Source organism: Pseudorca crassidens, chromosome 16, assembly GCF_039906515.1.
Source record: "Pseudorca crassidens isolate mPseCra1 chromosome 16, mPseCra1.hap1, whole genome shotgun sequence".
NCBI lineage: Eukaryota > Metazoa > Chordata > Mammalia > Artiodactyla > Delphinidae > Pseudorca > Pseudorca crassidens.
Genome location: NC_090311.1, coordinates 69,283,753 through 69,303,404, shown reverse-complemented (window position 1 = coordinate 69,303,404; position 19,652 = coordinate 69,283,753). Strand labels below are relative to the sequence as shown.

The following is a 19,652-nucleotide window of genomic DNA, read 5'->3' as shown; positions in this document are numbered from 1 at the left end:
ATTTTTGATAAAGTCCTTTTAATGGAAAATGTAAAACCCCTCTCAACTTTACAAAGCCATATGTAACACTTGCACTTTAACAAATAAAAGCAAGCCAATGTTTTAAAAAAATACATCATTAAATGTATATATGTATATATTTACATAGCATATTAAGTTTAATATTTAGCTTTAAAAGTTCACATAAATTTTACCAAAATGAGACAATTTTAAATAAATTACACCTTTTGAAAATGTTTAATTGTACAGTCAATAGCTTCAACAAAATATTGAAGTGTCTGTATTTAGTATCTACTTTATATACTTTATATTTTACAAATTTTACAGTCATTTGGCAGTAATTTTCTAATTATGACATGTATGCTGTGCGATTCAGCAATTTCCCAAATGCAGGCAATAGCTGGTGTTTTGTGTCCTATTCTCACAGTAACTGTCTCAATGTAGTGAAAAATATCAGTTATTTTAGTAAACTGTACATAGTCACATTTACACTTGATCAACAATATAGCATAGAATTTTGTATTTTTTTTCCAAAAATAAATACATCATTTTAAATCTGGCATTTTCACAAACATCATATACACTATAATACAGAAACAGCTATGAATTGCTGCTTTAAAATTAAGCTTGTTTTAATATCACTGAATCACAGGAGCTGTGACTTATGCTATACTGCTGTGGTGTCAGTAACAAGTAATTACTACAAAGAGAATTTCTTGGCACTGATGGTTTTATGAAGCTTAAGTCAGTGTACATACATATCATTGTTCAAGAGTAAGTAATTCCAGTTCAATGGCCTAAAAACATCAAACTGGACCACACCTAATTTTCTTCCATAGCCTCTACTTGATCTTCATGTATCTTCAAAGCTCTCACCATTTCCTTGACTGCATGATACAAGATATTTTTAACCTGAAAGAGATGTTGGTATTTCTGATCACTTCAGCAGGAGATAAATTAACAAATGAAAACTGCATCAGAATTTAAAAAAAAAACAAAACTGTTAAGCCAAAAGTTAAAATTAGTCATATAATTAAATACTGGCGCTAATCTTTGGTTGTTATCCTAATGTGACAAACTAGGCAGTGATGGCCTAAGCTGTTATGCATGTTTTATAATTCTGAATATAAAAAGCCTGCAGAACAGGAGCTAGTTAGAAAACTCATCTCTTACCTGTAGCTTATCATCATAATTGATTTCTTCCTTCAGAAGTCTCAGTTCTTGTGTTAAATGAAATGACTGTACTAGATGTTCTGGAGACACAAAGTCTTCAGTTACCTGAATACAGCTGTGAAAATTCTGTACCTATTCCCCAAACAGAAACAGAAGAATATAAGTTTTAGGAGGTGGGAATAAAGAGAAGCAAAGTTGTCTGCTGGAACAAGAGACAATTCACCAGAGAACTTATTTTCTCCAAAACATCAAATGCATTTCAAAGTGGAACACCACACTTTATGAGAAAGTTTATCACTGAAAAGCTTCATGTAAATGGAATATTTTTAAACGATGCAAAGAAAAGAACTTTTCCAGGAATCCTTCAGAGAGGCTGATAATCAGATCCTAATTATCAATGTTGTCAACGTGGATTTGGGGGTGTTACTTAAAAGCAACAACAACAACAAAATGCTAACTGGAAGGTACCTGTTTCACCAATCAGTGCAGTCAACCCGGATGTCTGTTGTTGCTCCTTTGACTTTCTGCATTTGGTCATTTCACTGTTAACTTTTACACCAGAGAGTAGATTAAAGGAAATGAAACTTAGTTTGATTATTTATGAGGAACTGTGATGAAAACTGTAGTTCCAGACAGATCTACTGACCACAGCAGTTGTAGAATTCTCCGAGGATTTTGTTTGTGCTTTTTTTCCCTTTGTGCCTTTTCTTTCAAATCAACCAGTTAAAGATGATACCCTTCAGTCTCTTGTGGCGTCAGTACAACTGTTTTTCTGCTAGTTCTCCCTCTCGTGACTAAATGGTGTTCACAAGAAGCCAGTCAATAATCTTACCTGTTATTTGTTCAGCATATGTACAGACTAACTGCACTTTACAGTTTCTTAGAACTGCTTTCTATCAACACTCAGGATAATGAGAGAGAAAGGACCAAGCTTATCCAATCTGGATTTTGTTTCTTTGCTGTCCTCTAGTGATATTAAAAGATATCATAAAATTCCTGGGAAAGGAGAAATAACTGGAAAACTAAACATTTGCATTTATTCTAATTTTTAAAGTATGCAAGTAAATTTCGTTGGGAGAAGTGAGCAGAGGGAGATAACAAGTGGGGAATAGAGACTGTGGAAAACATCTGATGATAGAGTGATGAAATTCCAAAGGGGCTGGAATTGCTCCTCTGGGCATAGTGACCACCTGAACAGCTGCAGATGTCTTTAACTGAAGCACTGTGCCTTTACTGATAACTCGGTAGCATATAAACATTTTTTTCCTTTAATCATTAGGTTGTTGATTCCTGTGGAGGATGAACATAGTGGATGCCTCACATTTTCAGCACTGCTGTACAGTCTCATTGGATCTTCATTATGTGTCTGTAGAACAGATGCTCTATTTCACAGAGCAGGAAACTATGGATAAGCAGTTCAGCGCCTGTTCCAAGATAAATCAGCCAATAAATGGCAAGTCAACAGGAACCCAGCTCCTGTGATATCTTGTCTAACAGATGCTTTACAGTCCTACATGAACGCAGTCATACCAGCATACACAGGCTCCAAATGCCCTGTCTCACCTTACATTCATCTGAACATGCTGTGGGGATTAAGTCCTTCTGAAGTTCTAGCATGTAACTTTTAGCATATGTAACTATTTTTTAAAAAATAATTTCACTGATATTCTAATTGCATTCAAACATCATTTGCCTGGTTTTATTTCTTTTTTCCATAGTCCTTTAGCCCTTTGAGCATATTTAAGATAACTGACTTAGAAGTCTATCTAGTAAGTCTGATGTCTGGCCTTCCTCAGGGACAGTTTCTGTTGAGGTATTTTTTCCCTATGAATGGGCCCTACTTTCCTGTTTCTGTGTATGCTTTGTGACTTTTTGTTGGAAACTGGACATCTAAACATTATCCTGTGGTAACTAGAATCAGGTTCTCCCCTGCCTCACAGTCTGCTGCTGTTGATTGATAGGGACTGTAGTCATCCATTTGTTTTGTGACCTTTCCAAACTAATTTTGCAAAGACTATTCTCCTCTGGCGTGCTCACTGATGTCTCTGTTCGGTTATCTCAGGTGGTCAGCCAGTGACTTGTCAGAGATTTCCTTGAAGGCCAAAACTCAGATGTCCTCTTCTTCATTAAGCAGTCCGCTGGTCCATGTAAGTTCTGAATTAGATTCCAGAGCTCTGAAAAAGTTGATTCTTATGGTTGTTTTAAAATCACTTTTAGAACAGTGACTTTCATTAGTGGTTACAAGATGTTATTTTGTTTCCTAATGACCTCAACTTGATATAGACTGCTTAAAGACTTAAGGGTTAGTTTGAAAAGGCAAGGTTCAGTTTTAAGGTGAAACATATCTGAACTTCCCATTCCACTTACCCCTTTTTGTGCCATCTTTGAGTCATTTACTTTTCACTTCCTTGGCAGACTGTCTTATTCATACTTGCCTTCAAGATCAGTTGTAATCATATATAGGTAATGTTAAGAAAATGTAACTTTTGTTTTCAGAGTAGGAAAGTTATTATCTTGACACTGTGATTTTGTCTGAGTCCTTTTAGTCATAAGAATGTAGAGAATTTACAACTTAGCAATATTATTAACTTACTTTGAATGACCAAATACAATCAGTTAAGTAGTTGAGGACAAAATTATCAGTAAAGATTTTGTTAATTTAAAAAAACTGTTGCTGTTTAAAACTGAAAGCTACTCTAAACCTCGGGACACTAGAGCTGAGAAAGTGAATCCTGGAGGTCAAGATTCACCTGCTTTATCTAAGGGTATACACAGGGTTTCACAGACTCAGCCACATTTGCCAACAGAAGATTTTTAAGCCTGCAGTTCTAGAGTAGTTCTTAGAAAATAAAGAGGGCTGTGGCTATGATATTGTCCCTCAACTTGCCGAGATATACATCTGAATGCCGCTGCACAGAGTTGTCCCGTGGCCGTCTCTCCTCCCGCCCCAGGCTTCTCGAAGTGCTCACTGCTGACAAATCAAAGAAAGGTATGTTGATTCTTCCCTAGCATTGCTGGCCAGTCAAGTCCTGCACTATCGTTTGGACGGAAGTTTTTTGTTACATGCCTTGGGTTTTTCAAGGGCTTCCTATCTGTGTGGTTCTCAAAGCGTGGTTCCTGAACAGTAACGTCAGTGTCACCTGGGAACTTGTTAGAAATGTACAATTCCAGGTCCCTCCTCAGACCCACTGAATCAGAAACTCTGGGCATGGGGTCTAGCAATCTGTGTTGTATCAAGCCCTCCAGGAATTCTGATGTATGCTAAAGTGTGAGAGAAGCACTGAGACTCTGGGATTATTTAAAGGGCTACCTGTGGTTTACTGGAAGTGTTGAAGCCATCAATGAAAAGTTTTCAGGACCTCTATGGACTACGTAAATTGTAAATAATAATGCGTCTTAAATCCAAGTTAACATTGTTAACAGAGTTCATACTTCCTTTTAATTCTCTCTCAAAACCACATTACCACCACTTGTGAGTCATGGACAACACCCTTTAAACAGAGTACAAATAACTGTGCTGTCATTATCATATCACGTGAGGGAAGGAAGGTAGAAATTCTTGCAATTCTGTGCCAAAATATGCAGCAGAGAAGGTTTTTACTTTGGAACACTCAACAATTTAGTGGCAGAGATCAGAATAGAATTTGCCAGTCTAGATGCTGTTTCAGTCTATTTAAGTATAGCATCTTAAGAGTGTGTTTAAGTACAGAATATGATACAAGTACATACTGTTTAAGTGAGGCTAAAGCAGAGTGACTTGTGAACTAAGCTTTTTAACAGGATTACTTTGCCCACTATTTTGAGAAAAAAAAGCTATTCTCTTCCCTGTCTTTCCCCAAGAAAGTATAAGCAGTAGAGAGACATTTACATGCAGACTCTCTCTGTGGTAATAGTGATTGCCTCTGGAGTAGAGGAACTGAGGGCAAAGGTGAGAAAATGACTTAATTTTCACTGTGAACCACTGTGTACTGTTTGAATTAAAAATCATATGAATGCATTACATTTTCAAAAGAAAGTATTTTAAGATTGTTTTCTTGACAAACAGTACTGGAACAACTGCATGTCCATATGCAAAAAAACTGAACTTCAGTCCACACTCTGCACTATATACAAAAATTAACCTAAAAATGGATAACAGACCTATATGTAAGACTATCAACTATAAAACTTCTAGAAGAAAATTTAAGAGAAAGTCTTTTTGATCTTGGGCTCGGCAAAATTTTTCAGATACAATAAAAGTATATAATACATTAAAAAAAACCTGATCAACTGAACTTCATCAGAATTTAAGAACTGCTCTTTGGAAGACACCATTAAGAAAATGGAAGGACAACCCACAGGTTGGGAGAATATATGTGCAAAAGCACATATCAGACAAAGGACTTAAAGACATTCAACATAGTAAGAAAAAAAGAACCCAATTACAAAAATGTATATATAAATGTATTGCAAATACTTCTCCCACTCTTGGGTTACGTTTTCACTCTCTTAATGGTGCTTTTTTTAATGAACAGGAATTCTTAATTTTAATATATCCCAGCCTATCCATGTTGAAAAAAATGGACAAATATTTGAACACATTTACCAAAACAGATTTACAGATGGCAAATAAACACGAGAAAAGATGTTCAACATATTTAGTTATTAAGAAAATGTAAATTAAAGCCATAGTGAGATTCAAATGCTTAAAAACAAAACTGACAGTAAGCAGAGGAGATGGAACTCACATATACTGCTTCGGGGAATGGAACATGGTACAACCACTAGCCTGGCAGTATCTTATAAAGTTATTCACACACTTATCATGTGACCAGGTGGTCCCACTACTCGGTATTTACCCAACTGAAATGAAAACCAATATTCATACAAAAACCTGTACGTAAATGTGGCTTATAGTGGATTATTGCCCCAAACTGAAAACAACAATGAAAAACTACCCAGAAATAAAAAGAAACTACTGATGTACACAATAACATGGATGAAACTCAAATACATTATACTGAATAAGAAAAGTCAGACTCAAAGGCTACATACTGTCCAATCATATGACATTCATATAAAGGCAGGACTATAGAGAAAGAAAATAGATAAGTGGTTGTAGCAATATCAGGTAGGAGAAGAGGTTGACTAAAAAGTGGGGGGTAGATCAGTGGAACAGGATGGAAAGTCCAGAGATAACCCACACACATCTAAACTATGACAAAGGAGGCAAGAGTGTCCAAGGGAGAAAAGACACTCTCTTTAATAAGTGGTGTTGGGGAAATTGGACAGCTGTATACATGATGAAATTAGAACACACCCTAACACCACACACAAAAATAACCTCTGAAGACCTAAATGTAAGACCAGATACTGTAAAACTCTTAGAGGAAAACAGGCAGAACACTCTCTGACATGAATAGCAGCAAGATCTTTTTTGATCCACCTCCTAGATTAATGAAAATAAAAATAAATGGAACCTAATTAAAAAGCTTTTGCACAGCAAAGAAAACCAAGAAAATGAAAAGACAACCCTCAGAATGGGAGAAAATATTTGCCAATGAAGCAACCAACAAGGGATTAATCTCCAAAGTATACAAACAGCTCATGCAGCTCAATATCAAAAAAAAAAAAAACCACAACCCAATCAAAAAATGGGCAGAAGATCTAAATAGACATTTTTCCAAAGAAGACATGCAGATGGCCAAAAGGCACATGAAAAGATGCTCACCATCACTAGTTATTAGAGAAATGCAAATCAAAACCACAATGAGGTCACACCGGTCAGAATGACCATCATCAAAAAGTTTACAAACAATAAATGCTGGAGAGGGTGTGGAGAAAAGGGAACCCTCCTACACTGTTGGTGGGAATGTAAATTGGTATAGCTACTATGGAGAACAGTATGCAGGTTCCTTAAGAAACTAAAAATAGAACTACCATATGATCCAGCAATCCCACTCCTAGGCATATATCTAGAGAAAACTGTAATTTGAAAAGATACATGCACCCCAATGTTCACTGCAGCACTATTTACAATAGCCAGGACATGTAGCAACCTAAATGCCCATTGACAGAGGGATGGATAAAGAAGATGTGGTGTGTTTGTGTGTGTGTACACACACACACACACACACACACACACACACACACACAATGGAATATTACTCAGCCATAAAAAGGAACGAAATAATGCCATTTGCAGCAACATGGATGGACCTAGAGATTGTCATACTGAGTGAAGTAAGAGAAAGACAAATATATGATATCGCTTATATGTGGAGTCTAAGAAAATGGTACAAATGAACTTATGTACAAAACAAAAATAGAGTCGCAGATGTAGAAAACAAACTTATGGTTGGTTACCAGGGGCGAAAGGGAGGGAAGACTGGGATTGACACATACACACTACTAACATATAAAATAGATAACTAATAAGGACCTATTGTATAGCACAGGGAACTCTACTCAATACTCTGTAATGGCCTGTATGGGAAAAGAATCTAAAAAAAGTGGATACATGTATATGTATAACTGATTCACTCTGCTGTACACCTGAAACTAATACATCATTATAAATCAACTCTACTCCAATAAAAATTAAAAACAAAAGTATGTGGGGAGTGGGGGGGCGGGAGTAACAGGGAATTTTCTGAAGTGATGGCAATGTTCTTTATTTTGATTGTGTTGTTGCCTAACTACATATTTGTCAAAACTTACAGAACTGTACACTAAAAGGTACATTATGATGCAAATGATACCTAAAAAATGCACTGTCCAGTATGACTTTTAAGAAAATGGATACTGGATAAACTGAGTATGTGAGCAAGGATTTTCAAGGGAACCTGTTTTGTATTATCAAATAATTACACCTAGTTAGAAAAACATTTACTGTGCTATTCTCTTAAACAAGACTGCTCCTTTGAGGGCATTTTACATGTGAATACAGATTAGCTATTTTCTGATAAGAGGCTAGAAGGCCAAAGAATAGTATGTGGGGTGAATCCCAGTTAAACATGAATCATAAATGACACATCTCTGAAATGATGATATAAGTCCATGAGAAAATAAAACAATTTAACATAAATAATACATTCATTTAATTAATACACTTAATTATATTTTACAATAAATGCTGTTTGAGATCTAGGAATGATAAATCTAACCCTAACTTGACATCTTAAAAACTAAGCAACTATTCTCACTTAAGAAATATTTGTGGCTATTATAATAGTGTCACAAATATTACACAGGCAGTAATTGCATACAGTTATATAAAATGTAGGAAACTTTGCTTGGTAAAAGTAAACACATCAGATACATCTCAATAACCAGGTGGTGGCAAAGGTGGGGAACCAACTCTGAGGCAAACTAGTTTTCTGGATTCTCGGGTTTCCTTTGCACTCTGTTACTATGAGCGCTAAACTGCTCTGCGGTAGCTTCAGTCTACTTATAGGAACCCACTATATGCTTTTAATCCAAACCCTCCATATCACCATCTATTCTATGCCATTCTTCTAGGTGCCACACAGTCAAGCCACAGAAACGAAGACTAGATGTGTATTTCAGTTTTAAAGTTTTGTGAATCAGTAGCTATGAAAATTACGCAGCACCTTTCTTTCGACGTGCTATTGCTACGTTAGCAAACTAAAAAGAGGCAGGAAGTACAGTGAAAGCCTGAATTATGGAATGGTCTACCTAATAACTCATTCTACTCATATTTGGTGCCTTAGAAAATGTATCATCTCTAAGTCCTGATACTCCCCCCTCCCACTGTTAAGTCTCAGCTATTGAGAACTGAATATACAGTAACTCTTTTTTTCCTTAAAAGTCTTTGAAATTAGATTTCAATCCACCAAACAGTAGCAATACAAAAATGGAAATCTGGCTCATGTTTATATATTTAAAGGTCTCAAAGCATTTAATTACGTCAGATCTCATCAAGCACTGAAAAGCTGTTTCAGTAATTTCTTAATGAAGGCATACTGGTGTAGGTCATTCTTTCTTACATCTTCCTTCATTTATATTTATACTCAGAACAATTTCTTTCTGGTTCTTTCAGTAACAAGTGTGTTAGAAGCAACCTTTTATATACCTGATGAAGTGCTCCTGCTGGTAAGACGATGGCATCACCAAGGAACTGAATAAGAGTGCAGGCTTTGACTCCATATTCCTCAAGCAGTCTTTGGCGAAGCTTTTTGTTCACATACCAACTCTGGTCACGAATTGGATCATGTTCTGGTAGAACTTCAAGGCCTTGTTCTTTTGAAATCTGAAATATAGATTAAAATGAAAATATATACCCCAATTTAAGTAAAGAAAATGGTAAATCCTGTTCCGTTAAATTTCAGTTTTCTTTACAATAACAGTCTGTTCTCAGAACCTTCTGAAACGATGACTGAGCTTAAGTTAAAGAAAATGATATTCTACAATTGGAAAAGCCAAAGGACATGAAAACAATATTGCACACTGATACGCTATTAATAAAGTAAATCATACTCCCTTACCTTCTTCCACTATGAAGTTCTCTTTTAAAAAAAAAATAGTTTTATTAACTATTATTTATTTCTTTTTCAGTCCTTTTTTTAGGGGGCTGCACTGTGCAACATGTGGGATCTTAGTTCCCTGACGAGGGATCAGACTCGTGCCCCCTGCAGTCGGAAGCACAGAGCCCTAACCACTGGTACAACAGGGAATTCTCTCTACTATGAAGCTTTCATCCATTTGGTTCCTTACAATTATTTTAAGAGTATAGCACAAAGACGGGGAAAAGCTTAGTTTAGTAACTTTTTTCCAAAAGCCAAACCATTTGAATGTGTGGACATCATAAACATTCATTCATTCATTCAGCCGCATGGGGTCTTAGTTGTGGCACTTGGGATCTTCGTTGCAGCATCTCTTAGTTGCGGCATGCGGGATCCAGTTCCCTGGCCAGGTATTGAATCTGGGCCCCCTGCATTGGGAGTGTGGAGTCTTAACCACTGGACCACCAGGAAAGTCCCCATAAACATTTCTTTTTGCTGCTCTTTTTTTAAGGTAGGTACACAGATAAATAACCTTTATATTGCTAACCTTCTAACCCTTGACAAATCACTTTCAAGGGACCCTCTAACGAACCAATGAAATGTTCTGCTTTAAAAAGCATAGTTTATAACATTTTAAATTAAAAGACTGTTAGGTAGTTCTGGGATAAAATAATAGTTACAGGGCCATAGCTCCCTTGCCTCACACTGACCAAAGACAGACCTTAAGTCCATTCAGAAAGAAGATGAAGTATAATAAGAAAAACAGCAATTATGGTCCATTAAAAGAAATCCCTATAATTACAAAATTCAGAAAATATTTGAGAAAAGGGTTTGAACCAATTTCAGATTAATGTGTCACTTTTTTAACAAGTATACAATTACTCAATTTCAGTCTATTCAAATAAGTATCACAGATATGAGAGAGCAGAATTACTGTCTAGGTCAACAGCCAAAAATACCAATACAATAAAAATTCTGCCTTCTTTACGTGTTTCTATGACAGGTTTTATATTCTATAATTCCAATCACTACTTTTCATCAAGGGTAACATCTGACTCATTAACAGGTTCTTTACTCTAAGGGGATGAAGGAGTACTACCAACTGAGAAGAAGCTGCCATTCAAATTCCTCAAGAGAAAGGAGCTTTTGATTTTCAACAGCAAAAAATTCCATCCTCCTAAGTAAAAATTACTCAATCATCTTATACTGCTGAATGCCCATGAAGTTACATTAAAATTTAAGTCTCTGCTCAAGGTGAAGAGATAAAACTGTCTGTAACCTAAATTATACCTTCTGAAGAAATTCCCTTATCTTGTCAACATCTTTCCCAGCATAAATATGCCACAGAGCACCAGGTATTTCACTTGAGTCCTTCAATCGTTTTCTTAAAATGTCATCTAAATCTTCTTCTTCAAATTTCTTAAGTATTCCTGAAACACAGAATATATTCAAACTGGTCAGTAAAGACTCCACCAGAAAGCCACATCTCCTACAATTGATCTATCATAGTAGCATAGTGCCTGACTAGACTGGGACTCTTAAAGAGAAGATAAACCCAGTTCTACATGAAAACTGTTACAACTATAAGAGCAGAGAACAATGAGCCGGGGTAACTGGGAACAGAATCAACAGTAACTTTCCCAGTTCATTTGTTTTCTGTAAACCAAAGGATGGGAGATGAAAACGCAAGGACTTTTAACTCAAACATAACCAAGTTTCATCCTGTCCCAAGGGTGTGGTCATAACAATGTTTTGTACTCACAGCATTTCATAAAAAGGACTATCGTGACCCCTGTATGGTAGGCAAGGATCATAACCTCTACTTTACAGCTCAGCAAAATGGTTCAGTGAGGAGAAGGGATTTATTCATTGCCATGACTAATGAATGGCAGAGCAAAATGTCTTCCGACTAATTTCTGGGAGATCTCATTTACTATTATTGGTTAATCTGTAAACAAATGCAAAAGCTTCGGGTGCTATGACTGAGGAGGCATCAGGCCATTCTTCTGAACTATTGACAAATTAAAAACTGCACATATATATGCACAGAAGAAATGTTAACTGTAGTTACCTCTGAGTGAAGGACAGGAATGTCGTTTTCAAATGCCTGATTTTACTACAATGAACATTTTAGTATTTTATTTTTAATACAGCAGGTTCTTATTAGTTATCCATTTTATACATATTAGTGTATAGATGTCCATCCCAATCTGCCAATTCATCCCACCCCCACCCCACAATGAACATTTTAAAGAAATGTTTTAAGAGAAAAGGAAATCTATTGCCTAATACAAAGAACATAGCAAATGTTCCCTCATTTGTGACAGTTATATCTTTTTTATCTTTAAAGTGAGCTGCAAAGATTTCTTGAAGTTATACATTAGGTGTTTACAATATGCCAAGCACTGTCCTAGAATCTTGGGGATTAGAGTTAAGAAAAGACCCAGTTAAGACTTCACAGAATAAAAGATGATATTAATAAGTGTAGGCAAATAAACAAGAATATCACATAGTGGTTAAGCACAATCATACGAGTACAAAAGGGTACACAAAGACTGGGTCAGTCCTCGAATGTTATCTTTTAATGAAAAAGATAAAAAGAAAATTGTTACTGCTCTGTGAATTCTAAAAAGGCTGCTAGAAAGAATACATCAGATATTTCCTAATTTGTGACAGTGAAATCACAAGGAAGAAAATGGTTGCTGGAGCAGAGAAAGTTTATTCTTTAAATGAAGACCTCTAGGGGGAGGTGACAATCTGAGCTACATTTTGAGGGATGAATACAGGAATTTGCTAGGGAGACAGGAGGTAGGAGAGCCACTGTATGCAGAGGAAAAAGCATGTGCTTTATGTAGGTCGGTTTTCTTGATGTGTTTTAAGCATTATTATAACACTAAAACATTCCTTTTTTTGTGACCATCTAAAAAATTGGCAAAAACTTTAAAGAAAGACAGTCCAAGAATTAAAGTCCAAGAATTAAAATTAAAAGCTGATGACTTTTTCTCAAAAGATCAAACATTATGCTATGAATGAGGGATGGGAGGTGAGCAGGGGGAGGGAGATGAGCAGAACAAAGATGAATAAGGAAGTTCTAGCATTTAAGGAGATGAAAGAAAAGTAGGGGAGAAAAGCAGATGTAACCTCTGTATTGTAGACTAAGTGCTATAATATCTAATACAATGTAAATGCTAGGTAAATAATTGTAAATACAATGTGAGTGCTATGTAAACAGTTGCTGGCTACAGCAAACTCCTTTTGCTTTTTGAAAGCCAGCACATAGCAAATTCAAGTTTTGCTTTTTGAAACTTACTGGAGTATTTTCTTTTTGCTGTGTTTTTTCTGTCCTTGACTGGTTGACCCCACAGGTGCAGAACCCGCAGATACGAAGGGGCAACTGTAACTGTGTGGCACCATAGGCTTTGAAAGGAGAAGTAATCCGATATCAAAGGTCACACATATTTCTGTCCTAGAGCTGAGACTACAACTCAAGTGTGCCTGACTCTCAAATCCTTGGGAGTAGGGGAGACAAGAGTTTTTATCAATTACAATCAATAGAGTCAGTTAAAGAAGCTGAGAAACTATGAGTTTCTACAGTTTTGGAGGAATTTAGGTTGTGTATTATAGAAGCTGTCAAACAGACACAAAAACTGAGTGAATATTATAATAAACCCCCATGTCCTGAGCACCTAGCCACTAAGCTGCAGATATATTCTGGGCTCCAGATAGAATTGTTGAGCTAACTGTCGGAAATCATGTATAGAATTTCACAGGAAGTGCATGTAAACCAGAAAAGGGAGAGGATAAAGTCTATAACTCTAGAAAAGTCTGAAACTCCACCATATGAAGAATGAGGGGAGTAGTGTTACTGAAGCCAAGGAAACTATTTGAAGAAGAGGTGTCGTTTACTACAGAGGGTACAAATAATAAGAGGACCACAAAGAAACCATTGTATTGAAATATGACTATCAGTGAAAGCCACAGCAATAGCAACACTACAGTAATCTCAGTGGGGCGGCAGGCAGGGGCCAACCTGCATTGAGCTGAAATATGAAAGGGAGGTGATAGACACAGCAAATAATGTTATGAGGGCAGGAGCAATAGGATGGTGGCAAGGAAGACAAGGTCTGAAGGCGGCTTTTAAAGGAAGGAGGAAAAGTCTGAAGTTTGCTCCTACTCTGAGAAAAGAAGCCAGTGGAGAAAGAAAGTTGAAGGACCTATGTCTATAAAGAAGGGAATGATAGATGGAACAAGGTTTTAGAAAGAAACCTAGAGGACAGACTCTAAAACCTATGCACTGGATTGAACAGTTATTTCTACTTGGGAGAAAAGGCCCCTTCTCTCTGGTACTAGAGGGGAAAAAAGAATGCTTTAGACACAAACATGCCTTAATCATCTTCAGAGCTCAAGGACCTAATTTCTGTTCTTCACTAAATGTTTATAAGTGAGCTTACCAGTTTATTTTCATAAACCCAATATTTAATAATAGGAAATGAGCAAATTAAAAAAATTCACTTTTAAAATTAAAATTCCTTTTGTGTTAAAAAAAAAAACCAGGTAAATTAATCACAGCTCCAAATAAATATTAAAATATCCCAATATCCACTGCAATTTTTTGGGGAATCTTTGATGTTAACTCAGAGGCTGACATTCTGGATAATATTATTGTGTGTGGTTATTCAACTGTTATTCCAAAGACCACTATTCTTTAAGTCTCTTTACCTGCTTTTGAGAGAATGCCATTTCCTTTCGCTATGCCAACATATACTAAAATATTTACAACGTCAGAAACTTCAACATGTAGATTTGTTGTTCCTATATCATGATCTTTAGCAGCAGCTACACCTGTGTATAAAATGAAGTTTTATTTAGCATAACACTTTATATATCCTAGATATTCCTTCCAAAATCAGCTCTATGAGGAAAATCTGTTAATTGTAATTTGAGTTTTAGTCTCCTTATTCCAAAACCTGCTCACAAAATATCACAATCCATGAAATGTACCGTAAAAATCAAATTAATAGAAAATGTAACTATATTTTATAAGGAATGAGCAGGTACTTAACTATATATTGGCTATTAATACCTAATATACACTGCTTGACTCAGAAAAAGATTTCAATGGATTATTAAAGGAACGGATTTAGCTGAATCTAAAAATGATTAGATAATTTATCTTTGGAAGGAAGTTAAACTTCCATATACTCCAAGTTGATAGAAATGCAAATATATACTTACCATAAGCACTGCACAACCTGGGTCCTAGATCAGGGCGTACAAAAAATCCTGGCAAATGAGAGGCCAAATTGAATTTTCCTTCTGGATTACAATATTCTGGCAATGGCAGGCTTTTTAAAAGGTCTTCATATCTGAAGAATAGCATTGACTTCTTTTGAATAAAGGTTTACATTCTTAAGTACTTTCAAATATATAAATGTTCAAGTTGCTAAACTTTCCTTAAGGCCTTTAACAGTTAACACTTTCCTTGACTTCAAAGTTTAAATGAATGCATAATACATGGATAAGCAAAGAATAGAAGTGATACTGACTAAAACCGCAATTCTCTTTCCTTGAACACAGCAAATTGAAAGCACCAAAGAGAAGAGAGGTCCCAAATGGGGCCTCCTCTGACAGCATCCTCTTCTTTACTGCCCTAACGAAAACTTCCCCCTGCTCAGACTACAGAGATTCAGTTCTTTCTTTTTTTATTACTTATTTTTAATTGAGGAGGATACTGCCTAAAGCTCACATTTGTAGATCATTATCCCACTTCTGGGGATAATCTCAGCTCAACCTCAAAGCCAAGAGTCAAAATAACAAGTATAAACAGACATACATACCTTGCTGGCATCATAGTCTTGAAGTCTTCTCCTGAAGGGCAATCTTTCAGTTTTAAAACAACTGTTTCTCCACCTTTCGTTTTTTGCCGTTCTGTAAGAATGCAATTGATTATTAAAAGATAATCTGTCTTTTTATTAATGTTTAGAGGAAGGAAGAAATGTGAAATGAATGAATACCTCTATTATTGTACAGTAGGTAAAGAATGCTTGCTTATGGACTTTTCTTATGTATTCATGTAGTATTAAGATGTTTGTTCCTTATGAACACAGATATCTGTAATATCACCATAAAATTCTTTAAAAAAAGCCTCTTTACAATTGTTATTAAAATTACAGTCTCACATTTTTACTTTTACTTTTTCAAAATGTTTTACACAAAGTATGTTATTCAAGTTTCAAATGTTGTGGGGGTTGCCAAAAATATTCCCCAAGAATATTAATATATTGAATATGACATATGGAAACATAGTATAAATGACTTTTTTTTTTTTTTTTTGGCTGCACCGTGTGGCTTGCTTGTGAGATCTTAGTTCCCTGAACAGGGAATGAACCCGGGCCTCGGCAGTGAAAGTGCTGAGTCCTAACCACTGGACCACCAGGGAATTCCTAAATGACTTCTTTATGGTTACAGAAAATGAGGGGTAGAGCCAGGAATAGGACCCAGTCTCCTACTTCCAAGTACTTGTTCCTTTTTAGTGGACAACAAAGTAATACAGACATTTTAAAGATTAAACAATTTATCATTTGGGGGGGAAATGTTTAAGAAAACAGTAAAACAAAGAAACAAAAAACAACATACTTGAAACTTCTTCAAAACCGTCCCAGAATTCCTTAACATTGGCATTTGAAATAATGCTGTCTTTGCAGTTCAGGAGATCAGCCTGGTGGTCTCCAAAATCAAGACTAATTGAGTCCGCCTTCCACAAGCTAATGTTCATTTTCTTATGCACACCAGAAACCACTGCAGGCTTATAAATAAACAGACAGATAAAGAAAAGTTAAAAGGTATATGCACACTTCCAAAATTTGATTTTACACACACACACAACAGACGGTTAACATGTTGAATTTTAGGACTAATGACAAATTGTGAGAATAAAAGAGGCTTTCAAAAATAGTCCCTGACCTGGAAAGATGTTCACAATATATTTTCAAAGAGAAAAGCTGATAAGAGAATGCCATGTACATGGCAGAGTACACTGCCATTTTGAAAACAAAAAATATGTAGTGTTTTTCAGGAAAGAGTCTGAAAGGCTATACTAAAAAATTTCTAGGCAATATAAATATGTTTTATTTACAGACTCCTTTTTATAGACAAAACATAAGCTTATATATTTGTATATATGCAATATATGTAAATAAGATTTTTAAATAAAATACAGAATCCTTGGGATTAAAACATAATTTATATACATTCCGATTTTATATCACCTAAAACACATTCTTTACCTCTACAAGGATCATGACAAAAATATTAAACAACCAAGTGCAACAACAATAAATTTCAAGTCGAATGACCAAATTCCCTGAAAGTGAATCTCTCCTTTGAAATCACATGAATTCAAATTCCCTCACGGCTCTCTAACCCAAAAACCAACAATTGAAGATTTGTGGTTTTAAAACTCCAATGCCGATGTAAAAAAAGACCTCTAAAGGCAATCTGATGCATTATTCTTAGGTTTCTTTTTTTTTTAATTCCTTTATTATAAATGAAAGGTAAAAGAGAACACAGAAAGTTATGACGTAAGAGTCTCTTGTAAAAGATGTTATTTTTAAGTACTCTTAAAACTCACAAGATAATAAAATTTGAGGAATGATAAGTGCAGAATAACCTCAAGCTAGGGTTATCACAAAAAGGTATCTCAAAAGAAAAGGAATAAACAACAGCAAAAACCACCTTAAAGAAGTTTGGTTAACCACTTGGGTAACTGCAACATTAAACTTCCTTTCAATGGGCTAATAATATATCCAACTATTAAAACAGTTTCAGCTATTAGATAATTAACTACTGCTGACAATTCACATATTAACTCCTAGCCCTTATTATGCCTATCCAGGAATACTCCCATCCAGCCCTGTGCCACTCCTTATTTTGGTAACCAGCAGCTTGGGAAAAATAAAAATTAAAAAAAATTATAGAGGCACGTTAATTAATAAATCAGAATATTCTAAAGCAGAATTCTTAGGCTACTATCATCATTATCATCTTCCTGAAATACTGAAAGCCTTGCTAATTTGGCTCCTTGCCTCTGGTCTTATTCGCCTCCAATTCAACTTCCAATCTGCTTTGCTGTCAGTTATTTTAAAATGTCGATCTGTACAACACAGGGAATACAGCCAATATTCTATAGTAACTATAAATAGGGTATAACCTTTAAAAAATGTGGATCACTATATTGTACATCTGTAAATTACATAATATTGTACATCAAATATACTTCAATTTAAAAAGTCAATCTGAGTTCTTTGATTCTTCAATTAAAACTGTCATCTACAGGAACAAGTTCAAACTCTTCAGCAAGATATAAAGGCCCCTCATAATCATAACTGTAACCACCTCATTTCCCCATCATTACCCCACAGAACTCTTACTTATGTCAGATAAACAAAGCTACTGAACAGTTCCCCAAACACCTGATCCTTTTTATTTCCAACCTCTTGTCCATCTATAAAACCTTCACTTAACCCCTGAGACATCAATTCATACTAGCCCTTTTGAATTAGTACTCTAGCTTATTCATTCACTCTTTTAGGTTTCCACAGTACCTTAAAGTTCTGAGAACATGTGATGTATTTATAAGACTGTTTAAGCCTATACAAATTTAAGTCGTCTGAATTGTGACGCAGCAATGGCATCAGGGCTTCAAGGGAGAGCCAACCAAAAAAATATATGCTAAATACCGTGTATATGCAATTGCATGGGCGTGTATTTTTCCTAGGGTGAGGAACCAAGCTGTCATTGGATTTTACAAAGGACTAGAGACCTAAAAAGATTAAGAACCATTGTACTAAAATGGTTCTTACTCATTTTTACATGATGTACTCATTTTTATATCCTTAATGGCCAGCACAAACACTAGATTTTATTAGGTGCTCAATAACTCTCTGTTGAATAAAAAAAGGGAAGTAAAATAGCAATGATGTTTTCCAGAATGCAAGAAAAAAACAAGATAATATTAAGTCATGCAAAATCCTAATTTGTGCATTAATGTAAATTACCATCTGAAGTATGTATCAAACATTATTATATCAAAACTCTGGTCAAACAGAAAATCATTTTTATTTGAGCCAAGTTAAATAATGGAGTTTGTCGTTCAAGATTTTATGAACTAACTTATAAATAAATGTTCTATAGGTAAATATTAAAGGCAAAAGCATCTACACTTCTCATCAGTTCAAGAAAACTGCTTTTACTATTAACACTGTGATAGCAGAAATGAATCTGTTAACTAAAATACAAATGTAAAAAAAGGAAGGTGATACCAAACTTTGTGAATATATGGCTTTATTAAAAGTCTGCTAACAAATTGAAATTATAACATCAAATAATCAATGCTTCCCTGTTAATTCATATAAATCTGGCCAAAAAAATAAGGATTCAGAAACAATCATTCTGGTAACTTTTTTGGTGTTTTTGATATCTTCCAACTCAAATGTGTCAAGTATTATCTTTCCCCTTTCTAATCCTAAGGAGAAAACCATTTTTCCTATTCAACCAGCTTTAGTTCCACTCAGAGCATACTAAATCAGCTTAAAATACTCACTTGTCCATGTTTCCAACACTCTTTGAAAAGCTTCCAATTATTAATATTTTTATAATCCTTAAGCCACAGAATATGCTTCTCACAGATCCAAGAATGTGGTATATCACTGTACAATTTATTGTTTTCATCCATGGCAGGTTTTCTGTTTTCTTTAGGTTCTTCTTTGAGCTCTGGTTTTACATTTATCTTAGAGGCTTTATTTGGTGGAATTTTGTTTTCAACAACTGAAGCAATTATATCATCAAGAATGTTTGGCATAGTCCTTCCACTTTTACCACTCTAATAAGGAAAAAAAATTATACTTTCAGGGGAAATGATTACATTTGGAAACTTTTGTTTTTATTTACTATTACATAGCAAGCAACCAACACAAA

General features: G+C 35.3%; 1 protein-coding gene and 1 long non-coding RNA gene across 8 annotated transcripts in view; one reads left to right on the top strand and one right to left on the bottom strand.

Annotated features, from left to right (window-relative positions):
* Position 1: 1 nt before the first annotated feature.
* Positions 2-19,652, bottom strand: part of JMJD1C (jumonji domain containing 1C) — a 305,879-nt gene continuing 286,228 nt past the window's right edge. For all 7 annotated transcript variants that reach the window (XM_067710825.1, XM_067710826.1, XM_067710821.1 and 4 more), the window contains 9 exons: positions 19,279-19,557; positions 16,314-16,482; positions 15,515-15,605; positions 14,913-15,043; positions 14,397-14,519; positions 10,968-11,107; positions 9,248-9,424; positions 1,174-1,305; positions 2-912 (listed from right to left, as the gene is read on the bottom strand). In XM_067710825.1, coding sequence (XP_067566926.1) covers positions 823-912; positions 1,174-1,305; positions 9,248-9,424; positions 10,968-11,107; positions 14,397-14,519; positions 14,913-15,043; positions 15,515-15,605; positions 16,314-16,482; positions 19,279-19,557 — 1,332 coding nt within the window. In that variant the 3' untranslated portion in view covers positions 2-822. The remainder of the gene's footprint in view (positions 913-1,173; positions 1,306-9,247; positions 9,425-10,967; positions 11,108-14,396; positions 14,520-14,912; positions 15,044-15,514; positions 15,606-16,313; positions 16,483-19,278; positions 19,558-19,652) is intronic.
* LOC137209306 (uncharacterized) lies at positions 1,302-14,227 on the top strand. Its single transcript, XR_010935981.1, has 4 exons — positions 1,302-2,626; positions 3,236-4,162; positions 9,215-9,835; positions 10,744-14,227. It is a non-coding gene; the product is annotated as an uncharacterized lncRNA (long non-coding RNA).